The sequence below is a fragment of the Rattus norvegicus genome, chromosome 10, assembly GCF_036323735.1.
Source record: "Rattus norvegicus strain BN/NHsdMcwi chromosome 10, GRCr8, whole genome shotgun sequence".
NCBI classification, from domain to species: Eukaryota; Metazoa; Chordata; class Mammalia; order Rodentia; family Muridae; genus Rattus; species Rattus norvegicus.
This window is the reverse complement of record NC_086028.1, coordinates 14,376,933-14,395,726: the sequence shown is the minus strand read 5'-3', so window position 1 is coordinate 14,395,726 and position 18,794 is coordinate 14,376,933. Positions and strand designations below refer to the sequence as shown.

Sequence of the window (18,794 nt, the reverse complement as noted above, 5' to 3'; positions counted from 1 at the left end):
GTTTTTCCAACTAAGTTTGCTCTTGGATAGCTTTGTGCTTATATATCAGGAAATTGTATGTATGTGTACACACATGCGCACATATACACAGAGACACACATACACTTTGTTTTGTTGTTTTGGTCTTTTGGGACAGGGTTTCTGTGTAGCTCTGGCTGTCCTAGGACTCACTCTGCAGACCGGGCTGGCCTCGAACGCAGAGAACTGGGATTAAGCGCATGAGCCACCACAGCTGTGCATCCTTATCCCTCTCACCTCAGCCTCCTTCCCCTCCCAACTTCCATAGCACCCCCAGACCCTTTCCCACACGTTTACACAAACATGCCTTCTTAGGTGAGGCTTCCCTGGCCATCGGAGCTGCATTTTCCTATTTCCTGAGCACTGTCTCTACTCCCGATCTCACTCTCACGTCCCCAAAAAACATGGCCTATGTCTACTACTCACTGCTTTCCCCTGAGATCTCAGTGTCTGTTCCCCTAGGGCACCACAAAGAATGCGTAGCTGTGGTGGTCACAGACTTGCAGAGGGGGTCGGTAGCTGGAGACTCATTCCATTCCAACGGCCAGTGCCTCCTCCATCGACCACCCCACTGTGTCACAATATGGAAACTGAAGCCAGAAAGCGTGGTCACATGGGCAAGGTAAAGGGAGACACACCTAACTCCAAGGTGGCCCAGTGTCTGTGTGTCAGGTCTGTGATTCGCCAACAGCTGCAGCTGGGCTGGGGCTCTGTGACCAGCCTGGCCTCGAACTCAGAGATTCTCCTGCCTGCTTCCCACATGCTGAGGTTAAAGCATACACCACCATATCCCGCTCCCAGTCTCTTATACTAAAGTTCTCCTAAACACTCGGTGTCCTGTAAAGCTAATGGTTGGGGGAGGAAAAACCTTGAGTCCATAGCCAGTTGGTCGGAAGTAAAGGTGGTTTGAGCTCTACATGTGTGACTGGGGGCGAGGTGAGGGCAAGTTGTGTCCTAAACCTTGGGATCTCACTGCCCAGGCTGCAGCCATCAGGACGCAGGGCAGCGATGAGAAGGAAGACAGACAGCATGCCTGGTGAACGGTGGGTGCCACACTGCATCTGTGTCTCCCTGGCTTGAGCTGCACCCCCAAATCCAATCCCAGAGTTCCCCATTCTGAGGTGAATGGCTGGCGGGGTGCTCAGGACTGCAGGAGCACCTGGACCACTGTGTGTCCCTGGCAATGAATACTTATAAAGTTCAAGTAACTGGCAGAGGACAGGCCAGCTCGCAGTCAGAGCATGACCAGAAGACGGTCACCTCGAGCAAGCCACCAGAGTCCAGGAACAAAAGACGCACTTCCACAGGAATTACGGTACGGGTGTGAAAAGGCCGTGACACAACCTGTTCTCAAGGACTTGAGTCCACTCACACTGGCACAGAAGCAATCTTGTGAAAATGCTAACACAGACACACACAGGTACTAATTCCTGGAAGTGGTTGTCACCCATGAGGCTCGTTGAAAAGGGAAGAAGAGCCCAGAAAGGTGCCAGCCATCTCCTTTCCGAAGAGCTAGGATGCCAAGGGGCCTACCCAGACTCAGCCCCTCCCAGAGCAAGCACCACTCAAACAAACTGGAACCAACTGGATGTCATGGGACCATAGGACCCTGAGGTTACAGATCTGTAGAGACAGAGGCAATACAGAGTCCATAGGCAGAGGTTATGGGAATAAATACTTTAAACCTTTTTCTCTTATAAATATGCATTAGAACATTTGACAACACAAGCTAAGGGCTTTGAATTAACTTAAAATTAGACTAGGTCCTGCTTTAGCAGCAGGACAGTCAGTTAAAAGTCCCTGTCCCCGTGTTCCTCAGTCCCGAGGCACCTTAAACTGGTCTTTCTCCCTGCGGATGGCCCTCATGGTGGTCACAGGGTCGGTCTCTCCAGCGTGCTGCTGCACGGTCTTCTCCCTGTGGAGGCAAGAGACCATAGCCAAGAGCCTGGGACACCCTTATGCAGAAAACTGCTAGGACTAAGCAAGTTTAGCAGCTGCCCCAGGTACACAGGTGGGAGCCACCACTGCCTACCCAGCCCAGAGGCCCAAGAGCTTCAAGGACCCTAAAGAAGCCCCATGAAGTCACTCCCCGGTGGGTCCTGGTCCTCACATCCTTGCAAGATGCCAAGGAAACCACCTCACATTTCTGGGACACAGCTTGCCTCTTGGGCACAATTAGGAAAGCTGGGGCGTGAGGGTCAGGCCTGCTCATTTCAAGATGGGCTCAGCCCTGGTTCATCTCGTGTCATAAACCATGAGCTCCCACAGGAGGGTGCAGCTGAGAGAGGGCCCCCCCACCAACTTACTTCACTCTCATGAAGGGGTTGTAAGTGAACTCCTCTGCCAGGGTGGATGGCACCGTGGGCTCCCCGATGGCATTCTTCTCCTGTAAAAGATACCACTGTCACATAGGGACCAATGGCTCCCATCTTTCAAATATCTTAGTGAGCTAAAAATTCAAGTCTATCCTAGGTGGCACAGCAAGAGCAGACAGGGCAGACAAGTGGGGTTCTGGATGCTTTGAGTAAGGCCGGGCTCATGGGAGGGGCTAGCAGTGGTCTTGGTGTCCCCAAGGGTCAACTGCTGCATTACTGTGCCAGCCCTGTCTCTATGCTGCCTCTGCCGGGTAGGTGAGTCTGTCTTCATTACTGTGAGTTTTATGTTCCACACAACAAAAACAAAAGCAAAGCTAGCAAGCCCCCCAACAACAAAAGCAGCATGGGGGGAAGCAGTGACTTGGGCTCCCAGCACAGGATGAGAGGGGCTGACTCCCCACGCCAGGAAGTACCAGGGGAGTGGCCAAGCAGTGAAGTGCTGGAGGGCACTGACTACCTCACATGGACAGCCTTGCTCCCGAGTGTCACAGACCGTGGCAGAGATGACGCTAACAGAGCTAAACCAAAGTTGAGGCGTTCATAAGTGCAGGAGTCTGAAGCCCTTGTCCGACTATTGTTGGGTAATGTGGAGGCCTCAGGGACAGAGCTGGGACAGGAGCTGCAGCCACCCACACGAACCTCCCTCAACGCTAGGACACATAAAGCCAAGGGTTATAAAAAAGGCTGGAAACACCAATACTCGTTAACATGCAAAGCATCAGGAACTACAGGCGTCCAGAGGGAAATATTAAACAGCAGGATTGATTTTCCAGTTTTGAAAATCAGTTCTAGAGTTAAACATACATTTGGCTAATAAGGTTCAGCAAGTCCAATTTTAAACAACTATGAGCAGAAACAAACAAACAAACAAAAGGCATGAACAAAAAGATGTACACAGCATGCACAGCCCTTTTACTCATGACTCAGAAGCACACAGAGGGTTCCCCCACAGCTGACAGATGAACTCCTGGAGTGAGTCATGTGACACAGGGTGAGTGGGAACTGGAGAAGTGAGGAAGAGCCTACGGTTCTGTTATAGAACCATCTAGAAGGGCAGCCGAGTGCTAGAAAACAGGGCACCTGCCGACGAAGGGTGCTGTGAGTCAAGGATGACTTGTTGGGGAGGGGTTGGAGAGGTGGCTCAGTGGTTAGGAGCACCAGCTGCTCTTGCAAAGGATCCAGGTTCAGTTCCCAGCACCCGCATGGGAACCCTCAAGTACCTTTAACTCCAATCTCAGGGGCTCTGACGCCCTCTTCTGGCCTCCATGGGCACCAGTCATGCATGTGATACACATAGGTACATGCAGGCAAAACATTCATATATGAAAAATCTAAATAAATCTTTTTAAAAGTGCCTTCCAGAGGGATCCAGCAGTGCTGCCAGCTCGAGTATGCAGGGATATGTGGGTGTGCACTGTCAAAAGTTCAACTAACTACAGGTTTCATTCAAGACACTCGCATGCGTGTAAGTTACCCTCAAAGTTGCTTGTCTGGCATTGTGAGGCCCTGGGTTTGGTCCCCAGCACCAAGGGAAATAAGGAAACAAAGTAAGTTGCAGAATGGTATCACAGTATGGACAGTGTGCACACAGTGTGGGCTTTATGAGAATATTGAATGTATACTCTTAGGATAAATCAGGCATGATATGATTAACTAATTGGGGGTTTATTTTTCTGAGGTGATGGCTTTGATGCACTGCTCAGGTGGGCCTTGAACTTGCAGCATTGACTCCTTCGGTCTCTTAAGTAGATTAGATATGGGCCACTGCCTGCACCTGACTCAGTATTTGAATTCTTTGCTGTTCTGAGATAGCATGTAGCCCAGGCTAGCTAAGAACACACAAAGTAGCTGAGACTAGTCTGGAACTCCTGACTCTCTTGCACACACAGTCTCCCAGGGCTGGGATTGCAGGTAAGCCGAACTTTCTAGGGGTACCTTGTGACCCCTTCCCTGTGTGGAAAGCTGCTGGACAGAGTGTTCATTTTAAACAGTGGCACAGCGGACTCGTACAAGGGAGAGCCCTTCTTGAGCTCGGCAGACGGACGCTGCACCCCCTAGGTGTGCACAGCTCACCAACAACGTCTACAGGGAATGACCAGAAGGCAGGGCCTGGTTTCACACAGCGCTCTCAGCCACTGCCTTGGGCTCACTGGTGCTATCTCGGAGGTAAACTCCTCAGATGAGGATCCGACAGCGGAAGCAGGTTCTTCACCTGGGGTCTGGCTGACTCACGGCTCAGTATGTGTGGAACAGGGCTGGACCCTGAAGCCTGGGCCTCTTGTGCTAAGATGCAGAGTCTTAGGCCTGCACTGTGCTCTCCAGTTAGATTTTACTGCAGTGACCAGCACTGAGCTGTGACACCTGCTTCCACCTGCTGTCCAGGCCATGCTGTGTGTCCACATCCCGGCCCTTGGAAAGGTCTGTGCCATGACAGGACCCTAAGCCATGCTCTGGGATTTCACCTACTCACCTTGGCCCAGGCCAGTTTCTCTTGAACGGCGGTATTGCCGGGCTCCACATGGCGCGCAAACTTAAGGTTGTTTACGGTGTATTCATGGCCACAGTAGACTTTCTGAAGAAAAAGCCAACACAGGGCCATGTCATGTCTTAGCCTGACTTGGCAGCCCACATAGTGTGTGCACTAGAGGACACTACGAGGCCACACAGAATAAATACTAATAAAAGTCTGTAAGGCTGTGGCTCTGCCCGCTTCTCCCCTCAGCTTGGAGCTGAGGCTGGCCAGGGGCTCCACCGCACACAGCCCAGCCGGGAAAGCAGGGACAGTTCTTGGGCCTGAAAGTGGGTCCAGCAGGCAGCAGCTCTGCTCCTGGGGCATGCGGGGCCTTTGGGAAAGGAGGCACTGCCTACTGTGTCTGGAGGAAGCCGGCCTAAGACTTCAAGCAGCGCCTTGTACATCTCGTCTGCGGTTCCCTCATAGAACTTCCCACAGCCAGCAACAAACAATGTGTCACCTGAAAAGGCACAGCGACAGTGTCTCAGGGTCAGCTCACACACCGGCCTTCTGCACTTGGAGCTAAGCCCCAAACTTATGGACAGACACCAGAACATAACCCACCCCCACCCTGCACCCATACACCAAAAGGCATCTTTACCCAAAATGGCACAAGGCTGTCCACAGAGCCCCATCCTGTCAGTTTCAACCATAGCCACTAACCCACTGTTTGGGCCTGAAACCCAGGGTACCCTGACCCACCCTCAGTGCCTCAGTCCCACCATAGCTGAAATCACCACAAACCCAGTCCATGTCCCACCTCTCAGCAGCCCTCCCTGGGCCCTTCCTAGGTTGGATGCCCCCCTTCTCCTGGCATCCATGTTTAACCCTCTTCCTCCTTTTGCTGAGAGTATCTGAGGCATTCCTTTCCCGACCCCCAGACTAGCACTGCTCTGGGGCTCACCCCGGCATCGTAGGACAAGCTGGCTGCTTCTGTTCCCTACACACCACTGGGTTGTCCACTGTAGCCAGCCCAGCTCAGGGCTCTCACGGTGCCGTGGTTCACCTTGACTGCCCTTCCCGGGCACCTCACTACTCCTGGGCCTCCATCTGACAGCCACAAGGAGGGATTCCAAACCCGAAGCCCTAACTTACCCTCCTAAACACTTTCTGCCAGCCTGTCCCCTGTACTGTCCCCTGTTGTGCCCAGTCTGCCTATCTCTGCCTAGGCAGGCTTTATCCAACATCACAGCTGCACAAGATGCCTGGTCCTCCCTCCCACCACACCCTTGTGTTGGCTATCCCCACCTCCACTCCCCACTCCTGTACCCCTCAAGTCATCTGGAGTGGGAGCTGCTCGATGTCCTGGGCTACTAACAGTACATATCTCATCTCCGGCTCTCACTGCTGATGCCAAAGCTTGCCCAGCAAACCTCGCTATGCTGAAACCCTCATCGCAGGCAGGCCAGGTGCTGCCACCAACAGTCATGGAAGGTGCAGGACATCATGGGGCCTACATCCTGTAGCACCCACCATGGTACCCAGCACCTTCTGTCAGAGGAGAGTCATGAGAGATCCAGCTCTAAGCTCAGCTAAGTGATACCACACCTGCCTAATACATGGGCCTTGGCCTCCATCACTGTCAATGTAGAACGGGGATGAGGAGATTGGTTTGCTGGAAAATGCTTGCCTTGCAGGCATCAGGAACGGAGCCTCATGCCCAGCTTCATGTAAGAACCCAGGCATGCTGGTTGGCTCACCCTGCCTGGAAAGGCTCTGGGCTGCTAAGAGAAATCCACCCCCATCCCAGGCCACGACAAAGTAGGCAGTGTTGTCCTGGGTTCTTCTCTGTTGATGTGGACTTTAACTCAGAAAGGGCAGGATTAACTCCATCTGACAGCTCCCGGGAAGGGAAGTCAGGGCAGGACCCTGGAAGCAGGAAGTGAAGCGGAGACCATGAAGGACAACTGCTCACTGGCTTGCTTTCTCAGAGAAGCCAGGACACCATGTCTGCCTGGACCCACCCACAATTGTTAATCAAGGAAATTCCCCACTGACTTGCCGATCTAATGGAGGCGTTTTTTCTCAATTGAGGCTTTTTTTCTTCCCAGAAGACTATAATTTGTGTCAAATTGACAAAAAATTAACCAATACAAGTGTACCTGGGGAATGACAGCCAACACACACACCACATACTACACACACACCACATACTACACACACACCACATACTACACACACATACACATCACATATCACATACACACACCACACACCACACACACACACACACACACACACACACACACACCCCTTCTCCCAAGGCTGGCATGTCCTGATGTCCCATTATCAGCCCAGGATACCCCGAAAGGGAGGCGCTGCCATCTGCTCTTACAGACACTGACACAGAGGCTGTTGCACACAGCCTTGCCAGCAGGAGTGGGCCCGCTGAGTCTACACCTCAATTAACCGTGATGGTCACAAGCTGAGGACCATATGATGATCACATTTTACCACAGCAGTACTGCAGTTCAGAAAACCCCAACCAAAGCCACCAATCACAACCGAGCATGAGCACACAGAGGCGCCATAGAGAGCTATAGCTCTCTACTTTATAGAGCAGTTCTCCACCTGTGGATCGTGACCCCAGGGTCATGTGGGTCACATATCATATATCCTGCATATTAGATATTTATGCTGAGACTCATAAGAGCTTCAAATTACAGTTATGAAGTAGCAATGAAAATAATTTTATGGTTGGGTGGTCACCACAGTATGAAAGGGTTACAGCATTAGGAAGGTTGAGAACCAGTGCTACGCAGGGTGGAGGTGAACCCAGGGCCTGAACATGAACCACCGAATGCCATGATAGAGACAGGAAAATCAGGCCACGTATGCTGGCTCCCAATGTAATCCCCACAACCCAGGAAGCTAAAGCAGGAGGATGGCAACGAGTTCCAGGACAGCCTGGGCTACACAGACCCTGTCTAAAACCAAAATCGAACACAAAAACCTTGGCATTCTGTACCGTGTTTAAAACAGGTTGGGGTTCCTGGGCAATTCCATGTTTCCCAAGGGAATCTAAGTCCCCACCCAACTTCTCCTGCCTAAAAGGCCTGCTGCGACCTCATTAAGGACAGGCGGGCATGTTCTCCAGCCAGGCTCTGCAACCCAGTGGCTGCCACGGGATGGAACTGCGTCATCATGCAATGTATCACAACAGTAGGAGCCAGGCCCCAGGCCCTAGTCCCCAGAGCCCTGCCCACACTGGCCCCCTGCTCCCACCCCACGCGGTCCCCTGCCCACACTGGTCCCTACTCCCCGCCCTCAGGAGGCCCAAGCTGTTCAGCGCTGTTGTCTCGAGGTTGTTTCACCTCACAGGCTCCCAATCAGCACCAGCACTGACTCCTTTTTTCTTCAAATATGGAACATTCCTCTGATTTCTGGACAAAGCTTGCTGTACTAAGTGTGAACTGCACACATTGCTCCAGGGTCTGACTTAGGCTCATGAACCTCTCACTGCAAAGTCAGGCTTCTGGTTCTTCAGGGTCACTGGGTTCATGTCACCCAAGCTAGGGTGGGGGTACTACCCTGTGCTGGCCTAGCCCAGACCACAGGACTCTCTGCAAGGCTTCAGGAAGACATCTTGGAACCCCTGGGGTCTTCCTCAGAACCCCTCCAACTCATGCCTATCTGTTGGCTGCTAGAGGGTAAGGGTTGAGTTTGCATAGAGGGGTGAACACCACAAACAGAGCTGTCCCCCTCAGACTCCTGCTGCAGCAGCCAGGTACACAGCAGCACCCTACACTCAACTTGGAGAGTTCCTTTGCACTCTGGTTTGAAGCAAACCCCAGGCTCCATCGTGGTGGCTGTGGCTTCCTCATGTGGGACGTGGGGCTGGAGAAGATGTGGCTCCTGCTAAGTCAGACAGGGAATACCCTGCTTCTCTACACAGGGGTTTTCCTCACATAACCAACGCCAAGGAGTCTTCACAGAGAGCTCCCAGCCTCCCCACTCACCTGTGAACACAGCAGAAGGCTCTGAGCTACCAGGCTTGCTCACAAAGTAACAGATGTGCCCTGAAGTATGGCAGGGTGTTGACAGACATTTGACACTGAGAGACCCCACCTGAAATAGAAGTCCCGGGGTGAACTCGGCCACCAGGAACCTTTTTAGACCATTGCCAGTGACATCATTGCTGGCTCCTGATGACCTGCCCCTTCCTGACCACCTGGATATGCTCAGCCCAGGATCTGTCTGCATTCTAGACACCGGCAGAGCAGCCCAGGCCTGTAGCCAGCCAGTGGACACAGACAAGGATGGGCCAAGGATCTCTGCTACCTCAGCCCGGCAGGTACATGCTCAGGGGTGTGTGCTCAAGGATAAAACCAAACCCGCCTATTTTGTTTCTGCCTCCATAACTGAATCAAATCAAAACCAGGCATTTCCCCACAAAGGATACTTCTCTTCTGACCCACCCCACTCCCTGCTCTTTAAGGGTTCAAACCTAAAGCTGACCCGGCAACGCAAACACCCAACACAAAGAGACTCAGAAAGGAATATGCTCCTCCACCATATCCAAGGAATCGCAAAGATCCAGAGGGCCTCTGTAAGGTCTCTGGGCCACTCTGTGCCCTCCCCCAGTTCCAGCCACACACTGCAGCTGACTTCTCACTATGCTCAAACAGAGGGCCGGTCAAGCGATGATGAAGCAGGCCCTTGCCAGCCAGCTGCTCTCCAAATGATGTCTGGGGACCCCCGCATCCTGCCAGGATGTCTCTAGCGCTCTCCCGATGGCTTGATACATACCTGCAGTGTGGAAAGGTGTGTGACCTTGTGGGTCAAGGCCCCAATGCGGTCATCACCTCCATAAACCTTCAGCCCAGGTTCCAGCTTCACCAACTTCTCGTTCCCACCAGCGTGGTCCCTAGAAGTCAAACAGGAGGCCTGGGGTGAGCTGCTGAAGTGAAACGGGCCACTCGCTTGCCTTCAACCCTCAACCAAATGCACTTTTCACTCTGTCTCTACATCTTCCAGGAGAAACAGGCAGCAGCCAGGAACCACTTTTTACCTGCCATTTGGCAGCACTGAAAACAACTTTCACAGAGCCAGAGAGTCCCAGGCCTGGTTTCACATGATGTGGGGTGCAGGAAATCACCAGGAGAGCTCCCAGTTGCACAGAAGCCTCTGAAGGGTTGGGAACCAGGGTGGGGATGTGGGGTGTGGAGTTCCCTCAGGTAATCCTAATGTACAACCCAGTTTGGGCCAACGCTTGGCAAAGGCTATGCTGGGAACTTCTAGAAGCACGCCACCGCCCACCTGGGGGAGATGTGTGTGCATGTAGTGCTCAGGACAGCCAGGGTGGAGGCCCCTCCTGGGCCACCCCAGGGTCCTTTACAAAAGACAGCAGCAGGGAGCAGGGCTGTGATCACGGGCACAGCTAGGAATATCCCACCCACACTGCAAATCATCTTCAGCTCCAAGATGAGGAATGGAAACACCTATGTCCTGTCAGCCCTTGGCTACGTTACTCCATACTTAAGCAACCCATGAAGCAGCAGGCCTCTCGGTAACAGGAAGGAACACGCGGCCCAGCCCTCTGCTCCACTGCCTCCAGGGCAGAGGCCACACGCGCCAGGATGCACCATGGCCTCATCACCTAAAAATGTCACTATCAATAAGCAATAACACAACTTGACAGTCATGTGAGCCACAGGCCAAACCTGAGGCCCAGCCTTGGGCTTGATGGGGACATAAATGAGAGAAGGTGATAGAAAAATCCAGAATCCTCCACATTATCAGAAAGAGGCACCAGAAGTAATAGTTACTGAGGTGGAAGAGAGAATGCAGAGTGTGGGGAGGGTTTGATGGCTGCGAGGCAGCTCCCACCAGATCCCCAAAGGTGGGAGCATCAGCAACAGGGAGCCCAGGGGAAGGAGCCTGAAAAACAGAGCAGCCATGCTGAGTAGCACAGGCAAAGACTAAGGCTAAACTCCCTGTTCCCAGGAGCCTCGGCCCTCAGACGCTTGGCCATGAGACAAAGCAGCGACAAAGACAGAGTGACAAAGAGGCACAAGTCAAGCTTCGCCTACATCATAGAAATCACTAGGAGTTCCTGGGGCAGCACCAAAGAGAAAGGCTCTGGCTTTCTCCATGGTGTCATTCAGAAAAGAAAACAAGCACCAGGCAGATGCCTCTTCTACCTTTGCAGACCCTCAAAAGATCTAAAAAGCAGGTTCTAGGCCAGCCAGCGACCCTGGTTCAAAAACAAAAACAAACAAACAAATGAACAGACAAAAACCAAGAAAAGAAGAAAAGCCAGAAATAAGGTTTCGAGCAACACTACCTCAAAGCTGCAAGTTCAAGGCCAGCCTGTGTCATAATGGAATCCCATCTCAAAACACCAAAACCAAGCCAAGAACAGAAGCCAATCCACCACACTTCTCAGTCTGGAGCTCACTATATGACAAGATTACAGTCTATACAATGACTACAGTCAGTCTTCAGAGCTCCGCTTGCCTCTGTCTCCCCATTTCGCTGGGTTTTGGTTTTACTTGTTAAGAAAATACTGATGCCCACCTACTCTTTTTTTTTTTTTCTCTGACATGAAGAGATGCTAATATCATGTTTTTTATTCATTCATTCATTCATTCACTTTACATCCCAATCGCTGTCCCCACTTCTGGTACTCCCTCTCTTCACTTTTTATGAGCCTAACATATGCGAAGGCGGCCTCTGGGAGTCTCCTGTGACCAGAGAAGCCTAGCTTTATAGAGACAGCCATAGACACTTGTATCTGAGGGTGCTGGCCATACCCTCTGCTCCTCTTCACACATCACAAGGACCTTACCTGGAAGTTGCCACATTGGTGGAACCCAGAGGTCATTGGCCCAAGAGAAAGAAGGCAGGAGTAGTGAAATTTTTGGTTTCTTTTGAAAAACACAGACATATTATAAGAATGTGCTTTTGTCTTTATCCCAGGAGTCTGGTACAGGGCTGTCCACAGCAGGTGACTATGATGTGCCTTGTGCTCTAGCAGAGGTGTGACTTTGCCAGCTATAGACAGTTTCTGTGAGTGTGTGATGTTTGGAATTCTGGGGACTTTTCGGAGAGGACAGAAACGTTAGGGGCCGAGAGGGGGGTTGCTCTGGGTAGGTTGTTGGTTGGTTGCTGTTGGTCATGGTTTGTTAGTCATGCACAAGGATGAACGAACAGGAAGGAGAAATTATATATTCTGTAGGCTAAGAGATCAAACTTGCCCCAAGGAACTGGATGCCCCTCATCAGCAGGAAGTAATCTAACAACAGTGCCACCCCTTTGCCCTTCTATCTCTTCTCTCTCTCCTATTTGGTGCTACTAGTGTCAGGGAGCTGAAAGGGTGGAAGGAAAGGAGTGAAGGGTGGTAGCAAGAAGAACCCACAAAATAGCCAAAAGACAAGACACAGGCAGGAGTTTTGGCGCGTTCTCTGAATCCTGCCTGCTCGAGGGTCTGCCCTGTCTAAGTACAGTGATTTCCCAGGTGAATGACAGGCCCCACCCGCAGGTACCTCGCAGGCTGAGCACTTACCAGTGGTGGTGAGTGGTGAGCACTGTGGTCAGCTTCACACGGTGCTTTTTCACAGTTTCTATAACCTACAGCCACAGGGAAGGCAGAATGAAGGCTGGTCACGCTTCTGGGCCTGGCTCGCCTGCCTGCAGAGTGGGTGCCCAGCCCTCTTCCCACCTCTGCTGACTACCACACTCCAGACAACAGGCAGTAAAGTTTTCCCTTTTTCCATCAACTCATATCGTCCATAACCTACCCTAGCTGACTCTGACTGAGGTCACCCACAGGTCAGCTCCCGGGGCAGATGCATGGAAGATGAGGCAGAAGGAAGGACTCACATACGTCAGGGCACACGGGTTTAAAAATGTGTATCAGGCTTGCCAAAACAGCCCGAGTTCTCCTGTGCCCTTCTTATCACCCCATTTACCAGTGACTAGACAACTTTGTTTTTTCTTGTTGTTTTGCTTTTTTGCCTTTTTTTTTTTTTTTTTTTTTGAGACAGGATTTTTCTGTGTAGCCTTGGCTGACCTGGAACTTGCTCTGTAGACCAGGCTGGCCAGAACTCAGAGATCTGCCTGCCTCTGCCTCCTGGGATTAAAGGTGTGCACCACCACAGCCAGCTGACAACTGAATGAACTAATTCCCACCTAGCTTCTACAAGGCCATAAAGGTTCTGTGGTTGTAACCTATGTGGATGAGAACTGGATATTGGGTGGCAGGGTGCAGGTAGCCAGAAAGAGGCACACACACCTTCTGTGGCTGCACTGGGTCCACAACGGCGGCCTCCTGGGTGTCCTCATCAATGATCAGGTACATGTAGTTGTCAGTCAGGGCAGGCAGTAGTTCGATCTTCATCATGTCTTGCTGCACGGTCAGATTCTTCCTGAAGTCTGTGTGACAGAGAGAGAGTCCCAGCAGAGCCTGACCTGAGGAGACACAAAGGAGGAACCTCAGGCCACCTTCAAGACTTCAGAGTGGCCACGCCCCTTGCACCCCATGGCTCAACAGCTGCCTTTCTCCATCCTTCAGGAAAGCAAAGACCAAGTAAGTCACCCAGTCTCAGGTACAGAATTGTTATTTTGGGGGTTTTTTTGGGTAGTGAGGGGAGAGGTACATTTTAGGTTTGGGGTTTGTCTGATTGATTGATTTTTTTTTTTAGATTTATTTCTTTTATGTATATAAGCACATTGTTGCTGTCTTCAGACACACCAGAAGAGGGCATCGGATCCCATTACAGATGGTTGTGAGCCACCATGTGGTTGCTGGGAATTGAACTCAGGACCTTTGGAAGAGCAGTCAGTGTTCTTTTTTTTTTTTTTTTTTTTTTTTTGGTTCTTTTTTTCCGGAGCTGGGGACCGAACCCAGGGCCTTGTGCTTCCTAGGCAAGCGCTCTACCACTGAGCTAAATCCCCAACCCCGGAGTCAGTGTTCTTAACCACTAAGCCATCTCTCCACTAATTAGTTTTTTTTTTTAAATAGATCTTGCTCTATATCCCTTTCTAGACCAAAATTGACCATGTAGCCCAGGCTGGCCTTAAATTCAGCAATCCTCTGTCTCAGCCTCTTTATATATATTATATATTATATATATTTATATATATATTTATATTTATATATATTATATCTGCAGTGGAAGGAACAGAACCGCATGGACTCCAACATTTGACACAAATGATCTACGCCTCAGCCTAGACTTGGGATCTTGGTATATTTCCTCTCAAGAATTCTTACAGGCTGTGCTCCCTGCCTACAGTGTGACTCAAGCCTAAAGACAGCAGAGCGTGGCTGCTTCCTCTCCAGTCATGGCCTCTGCACCAACAGAGTTCAAGCCTCTAAGCTTACAGCCCTTCTCAAGCCTTCAGCCAGAGGAGCAAACGGTATTTTCTCAGAATGACAGCATAGAAGAAACTGCTGTTTGGGACTCAAGCTGAAGAACTCAGAACTCATGCGAGGACTGCCCTGGGGTGGGCCAAGGAGGCAGCAAGTGACTGTGGGACAAAACTATACTCCACCCAATGGACAGATGCCAGAACATTTCAGCAGTAAACTCTTCATTCAACCGAAAAGCATATGTGGCCTCCAAAAACCCGTTCTGCCGCAGCTTTATTAAAGAGGGGGGAGACCAGGGTTAGGGATTTAGCTCAGTGGTAGAGCGCTTGCCTAGCAAGCACAAGGCCCTGGTTCGGTCCCCAGCTCCGAAAAAAAAAGAAAAGAAGAAAAAAAAAAAAAAAAGAGGGGGAGACCACACAAGGTGGTAGAAGACAATGACTCTGACTCTGTTTCTCTTAAAAGGAATTCAGAAAACAACAGCTTTGACCCTGCGGCACATAAAACTATCAACTCTAATGACCAAGGCCAGCAAAACTAACCAAACTGTTCTTTTGTCTGATTTTGTGGTGCCTCGAGTGAAAACCCCAGGCTTTAAGCATTCTAGGGAAGTGCTCTGTCACTGAGTCGCAACCCTGACCCCCATTTCTCCTTTTTGGCACAACAGCTGGGCATTTCCCAGACCATTCTTGTGTTCAGCAAAACAAGCATTTCTGTAAGATCGGGTTTCTGTAATATCTGAATTCCTCTAAGCCCTAGCACTATCCAAGCCAATGGACAGGCGGAGGTTGAAAACAGGTGAATATGTATTTCCTGGCAAAACACAGCAAACAGTACATGGATAAAGATCATGTTATTACTAGTGCTCAACCCACTCTAGGTCCGAAGAGAGCCTGACTGCTCTGGAGAAGAGGTGATCACCCCTATGGAAGGAATTCATCACTCCCAGCTCCTTAGTTTGCAACTAGGGACATTCTGCTTGAATTGAGGTCACAGACCTGCACCCTATGCTCAAGGCCAAATCCACAGACATGTTTTATTTTGCTCAAACGTCAAAAGACGTTTCAGAGAGTTTCCTCTTCTCACCCGGTGGGCTCCAGCGGCACCAAATGCTGAGCTTCAGACTCCCATGAATGGCTGCTCAGTAGTAACTGTACCCTCGTCTAGCTCTTAAACAGCCTTCAGCAGCGACACTAAGAGGCATCCCTTAAATGAAGAGACCCATACTTCTGGGGTTCTCAACGAGCGGGCTTCTTAGTAAAGATGGTCCACATACTTTCAATCACGATTGTTCCAAAGTTCCCGGCTAGCTGAACTCAGGCTGGCCAGCTCCGGGGCTCTGGCAACGCACTGCCGCCACATCAGTTAGAGGAGAGGAAAAACTGACTTAGAAACTAAAGTCGCGACCCCAGAACTGGAGTCCGACTCCCGCAGGGAGAGAGCGGATGCCAGCCCTCTGCCTCGATCCCGGGCCACGAACCCCGCCAGCGCCAGATGCCTATTCCAAGGCCCTCAACACGCCCGGCCCCGCTTCTCGCCCGCCCGGCGGCGCTCAGCACCTGCGCCTGAAGACAGCGAGGGCTCGCCCAACCGACGTCCGGCCTCCGGCACCCGGCCGCGCCGCGTCAGTGCCTAGACACACTTACCCAGACCGCGGCGCGCGCAGGCGGCTCCCAGCACTGACAGGCTCCGGAGGCACAGCGACCCGCGACCCAGCACCATGACCCACGGGGTGCACAGCCGGGTCGCGGAGTCCGCAACACCAGCGTCGTGGGCATCAACACTGGCGTTGGCGACTGCAACCAATCAGTGTCTTCCTCGTACTGCTCCCAACCAATCAGCTCCTGGTCTTTACTAAAACGCCGCGCCCTCAATCCAGTAGTGTCCGCCCATAGAGCTCACAGCCAACCAGTGCCTGTCTCGCATCGCCGCGCCGCCCCTAGCCAATCAGTAACTCCTGCCCAAAATGTTCCCTACCTGCCCTGGAAGCCTTGGCTGGGAGACCGGGTCTGGAAGTAGGTGGAGAAGGAGGTGGGAGGCTAAGCGTGCGCCTCCTGGTCTCTCTGGGGCAGTCGCCCGCGCGCCAAGACCTTTCGCTGACCTCAGCGTCCCGCTGCTGCGCAAGGAAGGGCGGGGCCACTGCGGTCTGGACAGCGTCCGAAGGCAGCGAGTCCTCTGGAGGCCGCCGTAGTGCAGAGGAGTCGGTTGTCACGTGACCCAAGGTTAGACCATGGCTTCCACCAAGCCGCTGTCTCGCTTCTGGGAGTGGGGCAAGAATATCGTTTGCGTGGGGAGGAACTACGCAGACCACGTCAAGGAGATGCGCAGCACCGTGCTGAGCGAGCCTGTGCTTTTCCTGAAGCCGTCCACCGCGTACGCTCCGGAGGGCTCACCGGTGCTAATGCCCGCTTACTGCCGGAACCTCCACCACGAGGTGGAGTTGGGAGTGCTTCTGGGCAGGCGTGGTGAAGCGGTCCCGGAGGCTGCAGCCATGGACTACGTGGCCGGCTACGCCCTGTGCCTGGATATGACTGCCAGAGATGTGCAGGACGAGTGCAAGAAGAAGGGGCTACCGTGGACCCTGGCCAAGAGCTTCACGTCATCCTGTCCGGTCAGCGCCTTCGTGCCCAAGGAGAAGATTCCTGACCCTCATGCCCTAAGACTGTGGCTCAAGGTCAACGGAGAGCTCAGGCAGGAGGGCAAAACGTCATCTATGATCTTTTCCATCCCCTACATCATCAGCTATGTTTCCAAGATAATAACCTTGGAAGAAGGAGATCTTATCTTGACCGGGACTCCAAAGGGAGTTGGGGCAGTTAAAGAAAATGATGAGATCGAGGCCGGCATAGACGGGGTGGTTAGTATGAGGTTCAAGGTGGAAAGGTCAAAATACTAAGTGTTCTTAACGAGGAGTGCCAAAGGAGAAGGGAGACAGAAGCAAGTGAAGTAAATGACAATCATAATGAAAACTAAAGATTATGTCATTATATTGCTAGACATGTCAAAAAAGATGGATCCTTAAAAATAAATAACGTGATCTAAAAGAGCTGGGACAGAGGGGGAAATAGGAACAGTCAAGCTAAAGATATCTAATGCTTGCCAAGAGGAGACCGTGTTAAACTAAACTTTGAGAAGTTGTAGTTTTCTTCTCTAAAACTGAACTGAATAAGACTTTTCAATAAATCATTCTGAAGGCTTAGCTCAAGACTTAAAAGCTGCAAAGGCAAGTAATTCATTAATGAGATTAGACATTAGGAAAGCTTTGTACAGAGCACTCCAGTTGATTTTTACTTGGGAAAGTTCCTCCACCCAAAGTCAGATAAAATTTTGTTAAGTGAGCTATTGCTGCAGTCCTGCCTTGTTTACTTTGTGTGTATGTGTTGGCTGTGCCTTCTGAGTTTGGACGATAATTTTGTAATCGTTTTCCAAATAAAGACCATTTCTTGTGTCACTTAAAAATGTACTTCTTTTTCCTAGGGTGGGGAGTACTTCTTCCTTTGGGACTTAGGACCCGGACCTTTGGCTTCCTGAGCACTGTGCTTTACCTTATTAACGACATGAGCCAATCCTTCCACCTCGAGGACACTGGCAGACCTGGGGGTGCTGCATGTGTTCATGCTTGCACCCTTCCTGATAAATGCCTGTCAGGGTGCACAGCACAGCTGTCAAGGCCCAGTGGAGTCTTCTAGAATTAGGCAGTGGCTTCTGCTGAGAATACATAGGAGCCTGCTGGTCCCTTTAAGAAGGCATGTTAAATCTCTTTAGTAATTTATCTATCCCAACCATAGTTCATTCCATACTTCTGTGTATTCTGTGTTTTTTTAGCAAAGCTATGCCACTGGCATTGTTATTTCTGACATTGTTATTTCTGATGACGATGCAGACTTAGAGAATAGAATGGTGGCAGAGCCAAGTTGTGTTGAAATTTTCACAAGCTCAGATCAGAACCTGACATTTTAACCACAGCAAATAAGTAGATATATAAGAAAATTTAGGCATTTATTCTGTGAGCCCCATGCTTATTTATTATGAGGTCCCATAATGCTATTTAATAAATATGATTTTTTAAGAGTCTCACTTGTAGTTCAGGATGACCTTGAACTCATGAACCACTTGACCTAAGTTTTCCATTTTTTTTAATCTTTTAGTAGTTTAATTACTTAGCAGTTAATGTTTATTATAGATGAGTGAGGAATTGTAGGTAAGAAAGAAACATCTACCCAGATTGAGCTGAAGGCAAACATTTGGTATAGATTCTTCCAAATCTGTATATAAATTTTGTTTTAAGAGAATTTGCTTCCGCATCTTTTTTTTAAGGCAGGGTCTCACTATGTAGCTTGTGCTTGCCTAGAACTCATGATGCTCTCCTTGTTTGCCTGAGTGCTGCTGACCACTTCCAGCCTGATGCTTATACTGGCTTTTGGGATTTCCACATCAGTCAGCGTCTCTGCAATATGATTTTCATCCATTGTGAAAGATTCCAGGTTGGCCCTCTGGTTTTAGACATTAGGATTTGCTGGTGGAATCAACACACTGTTAATTCTTAATTCCTGTGGCTGGGTTCCCAAAGGCAAAG

At 50.8% G+C, this 18,794-nt stretch overlaps 2 protein-coding genes and 1 non-coding gene across 6 annotated transcripts; 1 reads left to right on the top strand and 2 right to left on the bottom strand.

Moving 5' to 3' along the window:
* Positions 1–1,680: 1,680 nt before the first annotated feature.
* Positions 1,681–16,327, bottom strand: Hagh (hydroxyacyl glutathione hydrolase). Of its 4 annotated transcripts, none has more exons than XM_006245900.4 (9): positions 16,196–16,327; positions 13,142–13,317; positions 12,413–12,477; positions 9,655–9,772; positions 8,865–8,973; positions 5,262–5,365; positions 4,864–4,965; positions 2,325–2,404; positions 1,681–1,933 (listed from the first exon to the last, which is right to left on the bottom strand). In XM_006245900.4, the coding sequence occupies exons 2-9, from the start codon at positions 13,247–13,249 to the stop codon at positions 1,834–1,836; spliced, it is 786 nt and encodes a 261-aa protein (XP_006245962.1). In that variant the 5' UTR covers positions 13,250–13,317; positions 16,196–16,327; the 3' UTR covers positions 1,681–1,833. The 4 variants fall into 4 exon arrangements, with proteins under 4 accessions (XP_006245962.1, NP_203500.2, XP_006245961.1 ...); NM_033349.2 differs by lacking the exon at positions 16,196–16,327 and adding an exon at positions 15,865–15,974; XM_006245899.4 differs by lacking the exon at positions 16,196–16,327 and adding an exon at positions 15,778–15,836.
* On the bottom strand, positions 13,732–13,812 carry Trnap-agg67 (transfer RNA proline (anticodon AGG) 67). Its single transcript has one exon. It is a non-coding gene; the product is annotated as a tRNA-Pro (tRNA).
* On the top strand, positions 16,230–17,669 carry Fahd1 (fumarylacetoacetate hydrolase domain containing 1). Its single transcript, NM_001024991.1, has one exon. The coding sequence runs from the start codon at positions 16,449–16,451 to the stop codon at positions 17,112–17,114; it is 666 nt and encodes a 221-aa protein (NP_001020162.1). The 5' UTR covers positions 16,230–16,448; the 3' UTR covers positions 17,115–17,669.
* Positions 17,670–18,794: the final 1,125 nt, after the last annotated feature.

What these genes read in the sequence shown, in the direction of transcription:
- Hagh (NM_033349.2), bottom strand. Translation starts at nt 15,940, where the DNA reads ATGGTGCTGGGTCGCGGGTCGCTGTGCCTCCGGAGCCTGTCAGTGCTG. An exon ending in ACCCAGTGCAGCCACAGAAG is followed by an intron (nt 12,478 to 13,141) that starts GTGTGTGTGCCT and finishes CTGTGGCTGTAG; the next exon opens with GTTATAGAAACTGTGAAAAA. An exon ending in AGAAACTGGCCTGGGCCAAG is followed by an intron (nt 2,405 to 4,863) that starts GTGAGTAGGTGA and finishes TATCTTTTACAG; the next exon opens with GAGAAGAATGCCATCGGGGA.
- Fahd1 (NM_001024991.1), top strand. Translation starts at nt 16,449, where the DNA reads ATGGCTTCCACCAAGCCGCTGTCTCGCTTCTGGGAGTGGGGCAAGAAT.